The 12,148-nt window shown below is 47.5% G+C and overlaps 1 protein-coding gene across 1 annotated transcript in view; it reads right to left on the bottom strand.

Annotated features, from left to right (window-relative positions):
- Positions 1-7,803: 7,803 nt before the first annotated feature.
- SUSD3 (sushi domain containing 3) overlaps positions 7,804-12,148 on the bottom strand; it is an 83,627-nt gene continuing 79,282 nt past the window's right edge. Inside the window, exon 5 of the mRNA XM_075321299.1 lies at positions 7,804-8,316. Within this exon, the coding sequence (XP_075177414.1) occupies positions 8,100-8,316 (217 nt within the window). The 3' untranslated portion in view covers positions 7,804-8,099. The remainder of the gene's footprint in view (positions 8,317-12,148) is intronic.

Consider the following 12,148-nt stretch of genomic DNA (forward strand, 5'->3'; position numbering starts at 1 on the left):
GGGGTGCTTCCAGGAACTTCCAAACGGTCCCCCTCCGAACAGTCACCGCCGTCGCTGACCTTGCTGTTCTGGCCCTACACAAAGCTGGACCTTCAGGCTTCTCTCTGCTCTGTCACCACTTCTTGCTTTCCTCCTTTACTCCTTTTCTTTCCTCCACTTTCACTTCTTGGTTGTTTACTCTAGCCCTTCACTGGACTTCACTCTTCCCCTGCCCGGGGCTATCTTGTTTACACAAGCTCGCCCTGAGCCCGACTGCCTGGTTTTCCCGCCTCCAGAGTTGTGAGCTCCTCGGTGGGCGGAGCCAACCGCCTGGCCCACCCCCTGGTGTGCATCAACAGACTCCTGGAGGAAGGCAACAAGGATTTCTGGTTAGCAGATGTGCCTACCTGGAGTGTGGGGTGTGGTGGTGTTGTGACCTGTGTCCCCTGGCTTGCCCAGGGCGACACACCAGCACCGGGGGAACATGGAGCGCACGGGGGAACATGGGAGCACAGGGGACAGAGCCAGCACCGGGGGAACATGGAGCGCACGGGGGAACATGGAGCGCACAGGGGACAGAGCCAGCACCGGGGCAAACATGGAGCGCACGGGGGACACATGGGGAGCAAACCGACGGAGCACGGGGGCAAGCAAACAGAGCCCGGGGCAAACAGAGCACGGGGCATACATGACTGCAAGGATGGGGGTAAACATGACTGCAAGGATGGGGGGAAACATGGCTGCAAGGATGGGGGGAAACATGGCTGCAAGGATGGGGGGAAACATGGCTGCAAGGATGGGGGGAAACATGGCTGCAAGGATGGGGGGAAACATGGCTGCAAGGATGGGGGGAAACATGGCTGCAAGGATGGGGGGGAAACATGGCTGCAAGGATGGGGGGGAAACATGGCTGCAAGGATGGGGGAAACATGGCTGCAAGGATGGGGGGGAAACATGGCTGCAAGGATGGGGGGAAACATGGCTGCAAGGATGGGGGTAAACATGACTGCAAGGATGGGGGGAAATATGACTGCAAGGATGGGGGGAAACATGACTGCAAGGATGGGGGGAAACATGACTGCAAGGATGGGGGGAAACATGGCTGCAAGGATGGGGGGAAACATGACTGCAAGGATGGGGGGAAACATGCCAGGATGGGGTACATTTAGCAGGAAGGGGAACATGCCAGTAAGGGGTACATTTACCAGGATGGGGGATACATTTACCAGGATGGGGGGAAATATGCCAGGATGGGGATACATGAACATGCCAGGATGAGGACAAATGCCAGGATGGGGAACATTTAGCAGGAAGGGGTACAATTACCAGGAAAGGAGACATTTACCAGAAAAGGGGACATTTACCAGGATAAGGCCACATGCCTGGATGAGGTACATTTACCAGGATGGGGTCATTTAACAGCATGGGGGAACATGCCAGGATGGGATACATTTACAATGATGGGGTACATTTACCAGAGTGGAGGACATTTACCAGGATGGGGCCATGATGGGGACAAATATACCAGAATGTAGGAAATGTATATATCAGGATGGGGATGGGGGTGATGTTTACCAGGAAGTGGCAAGGAAGGGGGACAGAACTACACAATGAAGGGGAGGGGGCAACTCGTACGTCTTTATGGGATTTCAGGCTGTTCAGACTTTGATATGTAGATGTGGATTACAGGGTGACATCTGATTGCATTCCAGGCTAAAATCTCTGTCTAATATGCTGCAATTTTTTCCAGAAAGATCAATCCAACTGCTGTGTCTGGAAAGGGCAGGGGCTCAGCTTCAGTGTGTGGTAAGCATGAATGAGCGTGATGCCCCCTGCTAAGGAGAAGACTGCAAAGGTAAGGTTACAATCAATTCTTTATATAATAGGTTTGGTTGGCACTTCGGAAAAAAAATGGGTTTAGGGCTACAGTTTGGGCACTCGGCCTGTAAAAGGTTCGCCATGACTGCTCTAGACTATAATGCCCAAGAGGCCGATCTGTACCCGTCCCGCAGCTCCCACACTCCCACCCTCAGCGTCCACCTGCTGCTCAGTGGTGTAACTAGAGTTTGATGGACCCCGGTGCAGAGTTGAGCCTGGCACCCCCCACCCCCCCATATGTTCACCAGATGCATGGGCCATTGTAGCATTCTACATCCTATAAAGACATAAAAGTTGCCCCCCCCCCATCCCCCTTCATTGTGTAGTAATGTCCCACTAATGTCCCCCATCCTGTGCCACTTCCTGGTAAATATGTCCACATCATGGCCCCATCCTGGTATATATGTCCACTATTATGGTCCCATCCAGGTATATACAGTTAGGTCCAGAAATATTTGGACAGTGACACAAGTTTTGTTATTTTAGCTGTTTACAAAAACATGTTGAGAAATACAATTCTATATATAATATGGGCTGAAAGTGCACACTCCCAGCTGCAATATGAGAGTTTTCACATCCAAATCGGAGAAAGGGTTTAGGAATCATAGCTCTGTAATGCATAGCCTCCTCTTTTTCAAGGGACCAAAAGTAATTGGACAAGGGACTCTAAGGGCTGCAATTAACTCTGAAGGCATCTCCCTCGTTAACCTGTAATCAATGAAGTAGTTAAAAGGTCTGAGGTTGATTACAGGTGTGTGGTTTTGCATTTGGAAGCTGTTGCTGTGACCAGACAACATGCGGTCTAAGGAACTCTCAATTGAGGTGAAGCAGAACATCCTGAGGCTGAAAAAAAAGAAAAAATCCATCAGAGAGATAGCAGACATAATTGGAGTAGCAAAATCAACAGTCGGGTACATTCTGAGAAAAAAGGAATTGACTGGTGAGCTTAGGAACTCAAAAAGGCCTGGGCGTCCACGGATGACAACAGTGGTGGATGATCGCCGCATACTTTCTTTGGTGAAGAAGAACCCGTTCACAACATCAACTGAAGTCCAGAACACTCTCAGTGAAGTAGGTGTATCTGTCTCTAAGTCACCAGTAAAGAGAAGACTCCATGAAAGTAAATACAAAGGGTTCACATCTAGATGCAAACCATTCATCAATTCCAAAAATAGACAGGCCAGAGTTACATTTGCTGAAAAACACCTCATGAAGCCAGCTCAGTTCTGGAAAAGTATTCTATGGACAGATGAGACCAAGATCAACCTGTACCAGAATGATGGGAAGAAAAAAGTTTGGAGAAGAAAGGGAACGGCACATGATCCAAGGCACACCACATCCTCTGTAAAACATGGTGGAGGCAACGTGATGGCATGGGCATGCATGGCTTTCAATGGCACTGGGTCACTTGTGTTTATTGATGACATAACAGCAGACAAGAGTAGCCGGATGAATTCTGAAGTGTACCGGGATATACTTTCAGCCCAGATTCAGCCAAATGCCGCAAAGTTGATCGGACGGCGCTTCATAGTACAGATGGACAATGACCCCAAGCATATAGCCAAAGCTACCCAGGAGTTCATGAGTGCAAAAAAGTGGAACATTCTGCAATGGCCAAGTCAATCACCAGATCTTAACCCAATTGAGCATGCATTTCACTTGCTCAAATCCAGACTTAAGACGGAAAGACCCACAAACAAGCAAGACCTGAAGGCTGCGGCTGTAAAGGCCTGGCAAAGCATTAAGAAGGAGGAAACCCAGCGTTTGGTGATGTCCATGGGTTCCAGACTTAAGGCAGTGATTGCCTCCAAAGGATTCGCAACAAAATATTGAAAATAAAAATATTTTGTTTGGGTTTGGTTTATTTGTCCAATTACTTTTGACCTCCTAAAATGTGGAGTGTTTGTAAAGAAATGTGACAATTCCTACAATTTCTATCAGATATTTTTGTTCAAACCTTCAAATTAAACGTTACAATCTGCACTTGAATTCTGTTGTAGAGGTTTCATTTCAAATCCAATGTGGTGGCATGCAGAGCCCAACTCGCCAAAATTGTGTCACTGTCCAAAGATTTCTGGACCTAACTGTATATCCCCATCATGACCCCCTCATGGTATATGTCCCCATCATGACCTCATCCTGGTGTATGACCCCCATCATGCCTATATCCTGGTATATATGGCCCCATCCTGGTATATATGTCTCCATTATGGCCTATCTTGGTATATATGGCCCCATCATGATATACATGGCTCCATCTTGGGAAATATGGCCCCATCCTGGTATATACAGATCTGGCAAAAATTAAGAGCTCACATCCAAGTTTTCAGTTTTTCTGATTTTTCTCTTTCTATTTTTGAGTAAAATGTAAATTATTCCTTTATTCTATAAACTACTGACAATGTCTCCGAATTTCCAAGCAAAAATTTAGTATTTTCTAAAAATGAGAAATGGTCAAAATAACAAAACAATGCATTGCTTTCACCTCAAATAATGCAAAGAAAACAAGTTTATAGTCACCTTCCGTACACTCCCCTGGCGTCCTCCGGCGATACTGGCATGGCGGCACCTGACCAGCGTGTAAGTGGTGCAGTGCATAACGTCAGTGTTATACGTGGCCACTTACAGCAGCAGCAGCTGTCAGCATAGTCTCTGCTCCCCATGCAGCACATTACAGCGCAGGGACCTGATGGGTCTCTGTGCTCCAATGTATTTCAGCTGAATGCGTGCCCTTGGATACACTTCTAGCTGAAGCAGGGGCCGGCGGGCCCCCTGCACCCCAGGGCCCGGTCACAGTGGCGCTTTCTGCACCTGCACTCATTACGCCCCGGCACCCGCTCCAGCTACAAAGCACCATCCTGAGACTCATATACAGTCTCCAGATGGATAAATGGCTGCACACAGATTCCTCACATTCTCCCCTTTCACCTTGTAGGTGCTATCCTGACACTTTCCTGCAGTCTGTGATGTTACAGATCCTGACACTTTCCTGCAGACTGAGACTTTTTTCAACCTATGTAATTGTGGAATACTCTGCTCCATCCACTCCAGCTACAATCACAAGATGATAAGATTGTGTTCTATGTGGAGCCTGCAGTGTGCGCGCCCTTCTTGTCCTCTCTCCAGGCACTGTAAACTTGCTCAGAATCACAGGCCACGCCCCCAGTGACATCACTGCAGAGCTACTGACTGAGCCACTCAAAGCACAGACTGGAAATGTCTCTACTCTGTGCTTGGGACGAACATTAGCAAGACTTAAAGGGAATCTGTTATGTTGGGGTTTTTTTTATATTAAACTACCCCCAATGTGTTTTAAATGATGCAATATGCATCACCAACATGGTTTTAAAAAATTCCATTTATTTGTCTCTTCTGTGCAAGGAAGCCGCGAGAAAGGGCGACAGCAGCTGATAAACAGATAGTCCAGGAGCGCTTCATAAAAACATCCAACTGTATTCAAATCATATTAAGATCCACATGAAGCCCCAAGTGTATGGTAAGTATGGTCCTTACTCACGGCTTATGTACTGTATTGCTGTCTTTCTGCACTTCATATGCTGTACTGCCCTCTGCCTGTACCATAATGCTCTCTGCCTGTACTATATGTACTGTACTGCCCTCTACCTGTACTGCATGTGCTGTACTGCCCTCTACCTGTACTACATGTACTGTACTGCCCTCTACCTGTACTACATGTACTGTACTGCCCTCTACCTGTACTACATGTACTGTACTGCCCTCTACCTGTACTACATGTACTGTACTGCTCTCTACCTGTACTACATGTACTGCACTGCTGTCTTTCTGCACTTCATATGCTGTACTGCTCTGTACCTGTACTGCATGTGCTGCACTGCCCTCTACCTGTACTGCATGTGCTGTACTGCCCCCTACCTGTACTACATGTACTGTCCTCTACCTGTGCTCCATGTACTGTACTGCCCTCTACCTGTACTGCATGTGCTGTACTGCCCTCTACCTGTACTGCATGTGCTGTACTGCCCCCTACCTGTACTACATGTACTGTACTGCCCTCTACCTGTACTACATGTACTGTACTGCCCTCTACCTGTACTACATGTACTGTACTGCTCTCTACCTGTACTACATGTACTGTACTGCTCTCTACCTGTACTACATGTACTGTACTGCTCTCTACCTGTACTACATGTACTGCACTGCTGTCTTTCTGCACTTCATATGCTGTACTGCCCTCTACCTGTACTGCATGTGCTGTACTGCCCCCTACCTGTACTACATGTACTGTACTGCCCTCTACCTGTGCTCCATGTACTTTTCTCTACCTGCATTATATGTACTATACTGCTCATTACCTGCATTATATGTACTGTACTCTACCTGTAATACATGCACTGTACTGTCTTCTACATATACTGCCCTCTACCTGCATTATATGTCCTGTACTGCCCCCTACCTGTACTACATGTATTTTACTGCCCTCTACCTGTACTACATGTGCTGTACTGCCCTCTACCTGTACTACATGTGCTGTACTGCCCCCTACCTGTACTACATGTACTGTACTGTCCTCTACCTGTACTACATGTGCTGTACTGCCCTCTACCTGTACTACATGTGCTGTACTGCCCCCTACCTGTACTACATGTACTTTACTGCCCTCTACCTGTACTACATGTACTGTACTGCCCTCTACCTGTACTACATGTGCTGTACTGCCCTCTACCTGTACTACATGTGCTGTACTGCCCCCTACCTGTACTACATGTACTGTACTGTCCTCTACCTGTACTACATGTACTTTACTGCCCTCTACCTGTACTACATGTGCTGTACTGCCCTCTACCTGTACTACATGTGCTGTACTGCCCCCTACCTGTACTACATGTACTTTACTGCCCTCTACCTGTACTACATGTGCTGTACTGCCCCCTACCTGTACTACATGTACTGTACTGTCCTCTACCTGTACTACATGTGCTGTACTGCCCTCTACCTGTACTACATGTGCTGTACTGCCCCCTACCTGTACTACATGTACTGTACTGCCCTCTACCTGTACTACGTGTACTGTGCTGCCCTCTACCTGTACTACATGTACTGTACTGCCCTCTACCTGTACTATATGTACTGTACTGCCCCCTACCTGTACTACATGTACTGTACTGCCCTCTACCTGTACTACATGTACTTTTCTCTACTTGCATTATATGTCCTGTACTGCCCCCTACCTGCATTATATGTACTGTACTGTCCTCTATCTGTACTACATGTACATTTCTCTACCTGTACTACATGTACTGTACTGCCCTCTACCTGTACTACATGTACTATACTGCCCTCTACCTGCATTATATGTACTGTACTGCCCTCTACCTGCATTATATGTACTGTAGTGCTCATTACCTGTACTACATGTAGTGGGCTACTCTTTACCTTTCCTCGTATGTCAGGGAACTGTGGCTCCATTTGATTATTTGTATACATTTCCCTGAAGAATCCCTATTCCTCAGCATAGGCAGTGATTTGTAGCTTCCAGCAGAGTTATCTACGGCTTATTTTGCTGCATCTGTATTAGCTTTGTTCTTTTTTTATTATTTGGGGGTGACATTTTTAGTTTTTTAGTAGTAGTTGTCTGAGTTTTGATGTCAGTATTCTCGGGTTACCGCGGTCATCCCACAATTAATCAGTATTGTAGCAGGAGGGAGCGCTGTATATTTATGTTTGGTGCATGGTTAGGTTAGAGGAGATCCGGTCACAAAAATTACCTCTTGAAAAAGTGAATTTGTGTTAACACAAGAAATGAATCCAGTGCAGATTGTAGCGCAATGAGTGAGATCAGGAATAGTTTCCTCCATAGGCAATAATAAATCCTAGCGGCCCATATCGGGGTAATGCACGGCATCGATAAAGTCCCATTAAATGCTGAGGATCCTTCTTTGAACAAATCTGATGACACATTATAAATCTAAAAAATACATTCCTGTATTGAAAACATTGCATGTGACATGATTCCATGTATGTGACACGTATGTACGTATGTACAGCAGCAGATCACGTCTCAGGGGTGCACCGGGCATGGCAGTCGGGCATTGATTGCGTTCCGGGGTCTTCTCAGGTCTGTGATTAGACATCTTGGATCAGATGAAATCAGACAAATCCTCCAGGAATTTTTGCGATAATCTTATAAATGTCAATTGTTCATTTCTAAGGCACATCGTTATAACAAACAGTCCAGACACATCGGTCACCTCCGTCCCCCGTCACTCGGGTGCATAGGGTTCAGGTCTCCGGTGAGAAGGTTTTTCATGTCCATAAATCTCTACAATGTGCATCCCGCTAATAGTCTGTATGGCAACACTGGAGCCGGGGACCAGAGACCGGCTGCAGCGGTCTTTACTGGCTTTATTGTGACAATACCCACAATATCTGTCTCTAAAATTATGTGTTGTGCGATCGTTATTACAAACGTCCTGACATCTGCAAGAAAGAAAAAAATCATGTAAATATGTATATCTGGAAAACAAAATATTTCAACACAATTGTCAGTGTTTTGAAAGTAAAATCTACATAATACATTTAATAGCTTTGTAGAGAGATTGTATTATTGATACTGTAATGATGCTGAAATAATCCTGTCATACTCCAGAGCTGCACTCACTATTCTGCTGGTGCAGTCACTGTGTACATACATTACATTACTGATCCTGAGTTACCTCCTGTATTATACTCCAGAGCTGCACTCACTATTCTGCTGGTGCAGTCACTGTGTACATACATTACATTACTGATCCTGAGTTACCTCCTGTATTATACTCTAGAGCTGCACTCACTATTCTGCTGGTGCAGTCACTGTGTACATACATTACTGATCCTGAGTTACCTCCTGTATTATACTCCAGAGCTGCAGTCACTATTCTGCTGGTGCAGTCACTGTGTACATACATTACTGATCCTGAGTTACCTCCTGTATTATACTCCAGAGCTGCACTCACTATTCTGCTGGTGCAGTCACTGTGTACATACATTACTGATCCTGAGTTACATCTTGTATTATACTCCAGAGCTGCACTCACTATTCTGCTGGTGCAGTCACTGTGTACATACATTACATTACTGATCCTGAGTTACCTCCTGTATTATACTCCAGAGCTGCACTCACTATTCTGCTGGTGCAGTCACTGTGTACATACATTACATTACTGATCCTGAGTTACCTCCTGTATTATACTCCAGAGCTGCACTCACTATTCTGCTGGTGCAGCCACTGTGTACATACATTACATATCATGTATTGATCCTGAATGTAAGGTGCAGGCAGTGTACACAGATGGATCTAGGAATGTGATGATTTCAGTTGTGACGTCTGAGGATTTTCATTACAGCTCTAGACTAAAGGGGGCTTTACACGCAACGACATCGCTAACGAGATGTTGTTGGGGTCACGGATTCCGTGACGCACATCTGTCCTCGTTAGCGACGTCGTTGCGTGTGAAACACACGAACGACCGTTAACGATCAAAAAATACTCACCTAATCGTTGTCCGGTCGTTCTAATCCCGATTATCGTTGCTGTTGCAGGACGCAGGTTGTTGGTCGTTCCTGCTGCAGCATACATCGCTACATCCGACACCGCAGGAACGACGAACAACATCGTACCTGCGGCCACCGGCAATGAGGAAGCAAGGAGGTGGGCAGGATGTTACGGCCGCTCATCTCCGCTCCTATTGGGCGGCCGCTTAGTGACGCCGCTGTGACGCCTTACGACCCGGCCGCTTAGAAAGGAGGTGTTTTCACCGGTCACAGCGACGTCGCTAGGCAGGTAAGTGCGTGTGATGGGTGTAAGCGATGTTGTGCGCCACGGGCAGCGATTTGCCCGTGATACACAACTGACGGGGGCAGGTACTTTCACCAGCGACATCGCTAGCAATATCGACGCGTGTAAAGCAGCCTTTAGTGTTATTTCCAAGATAATAAATCCTCCATCTATGGGGTAAGTGTAATTCCGGTCGTAGCGGCGTTATTAGACAGTAACAGCTTTTAATGATAGCGATTGACAAGCGAATACGTATCGTGTTGTTATCGTGTGTACGAGCGCATTATTACACAGGCGAATGTTCGTTAAGATGATCGCGGTTGATGGAAAGTCGCTAATCGTCCATAGAAGCGTCGTATGACGAGGCGGGTAGCGACTTATTACATGGTATCATTTTATGCCAACAAGTGATCATTTTTAGATGAGTTGAATGATCTAGTTTCTAGAGAATGGATTTATATTTCGCTCGCTATCCGCTGTCACAGTGTGAATATTGCGCTGTTTCTAACCATAGTGTTTTTTTGTGCGATTTTTGTCTCATCATCGCATGTCTGAGAGTCTGAAACCTGCGACCCCACAAGACCCCGGGATCAGTTTCTGGAGAGTCCGGGCTCTCGGGGATGGAGGTGCTAATGGTTCGGTTATTTTCCAAGGGATGACAGATAATAGCCGAGTGCAAGCAGCTGCTGGAAGAACGACACGACCACTGTGGCCACTGATTAGCTGCAGCCACGTTCTGACGGCTGACAGACACTGAGGAGTGACGGAGGGCGCACCGCCGGATCTGCACAGGGAAGTATAAATTAGATGTAGCTTTTACAGCTGTTTAAAAAACAAAATGTAAAAAGTTGGCTACCTGGCAGTCATACAGACAGTTGGCTCCATTTCTGCACTCCACAATCTGGGACTCGGAGGCCACTGACCTGAATAATTTACTTGACTAAATGACGGGAAAAATCTGCCAATCACTAGGGAAAATGCCAGCGAGGGAGCCGGCGTGTCGTCTAAGGAGTCATCATGCAGGTAAGGTAATAGAGCAGGACGGCTGCCGGCGGTAATGAGGACACTTTCCAGGAGAACAGCAGTTTTTTTTCCAAATGTGCCGGAGACGACATGTTGGCAGCACAGGGGCACAATGATTAGCAGCAGTGGTACCCTGCAGGACAGCCGCCCGGGACACAGTGTGACATCGGCGTGGTGCATGTACCTGGTGCCGGTGCTTCATGGTCTGCGCTCAGTCCAGAGCCGGGCGGGGGGCAGCGGAGCTTTGGTCTCTGCATTTTGGCTGCAGCGTGCACCAGGCAGATGAACAGACCATTGTCTCGGGGTCTTACTAACCAGCTGATTAGAGGGTATGTGCACAACGCACATGTTAAGTGCTGCTTTTGTTGCCCCCTCCGCACAGTTTTGTTACAATAATGGAATCATTTCCTAATTGTCAGTAAAGTGACAGATTCCTGAAGTTTTGTGCACACGTTGCTTATTTTTTCGTTGCATTTTTAAAGCCGTTTCCCATCTGCAGTGTCGATTCCTTCAGCGTTTTCCTTCCGTTCCAATCCATGAGAAAAAAAGTGCATGTATTGGCATAAAAAAACAAACGTAAAAAACACGGGAAAAACGAAGGAAATCGCTGAGACTTTCGGTGCAGAAAATACTTCATGTGCGCACGTATCCTAATGATGAATAAAGCTGCCCTCTGCCCCTATTCACCGGTGACCGCTCATTCTCCGCTGACCGATTGTTACAGCTTCTACTCATGCCAAAAATAACACACAATGATAGAGATTTAACCTTTCTTTCAAATTGGCGCTAATTAGACAAGTGAATACATTTGAGTGGAATTGAATTCTACTGTAATTTTACTAAAATAGGCAATCGCCAAAATGCAAATTTTTAGTAATTGAAGTTGTTATATTATGATCTTTTGCGCACTTGTGAAGAACCCTGATTATTAGATCATTAGAGACGGAAGTGCCAGCTTAGTATAGGAGGCCCAGAGATTTCAACATGAGCGGCCTGGATCAAAAGATGCAATGAGGACTGGACGGGCAAAAGGTGAGGAGCAGAGGCAAAGGTGAGGTGTGGAGGGGCGATGGCGAGGTGCGGGGGGGGGGGGGGGGGTAAGACGATGGGGAGGACCGGACGAGTGATGGCAAGGAGCAGAGGGGCGATGGTGAGGAGCAGAGGGGCGATGACGAGGTGCGGAGAGGCGATGGCGAGGAGCGGAGGGGCGATGGCGAGGAGCAGAGGGGCGATGGCGAGGAGCAGAGGGGCGATGGCGAGGAGCGGAGGGGCGATGGCGAGGAGCGGAGGGGCGATGGCGAGGAGCGGAGGGGCGATGGCGAGGAGCGGAGGGGCGATGGCGAGGAGCGGAGGGGCGATGGCGAGGAGCGGAGGGGCGATGGCGAGGAGCGGAGGGGCGATGGCGAGGAGCGGAGGGGCGATGGCGAGGAGCGGAGGGGCGATGGCGAGGAGCGGAGGGGCGATGGCGAGGAG

The sequence above is a fragment of the Anomaloglossus baeobatrachus genome, chromosome 8, assembly GCF_048569485.1.
Source record: "Anomaloglossus baeobatrachus isolate aAnoBae1 chromosome 8, aAnoBae1.hap1, whole genome shotgun sequence".
NCBI lineage: Eukaryota > Metazoa > Chordata > Amphibia > Anura > Aromobatidae > Anomaloglossus > Anomaloglossus baeobatrachus.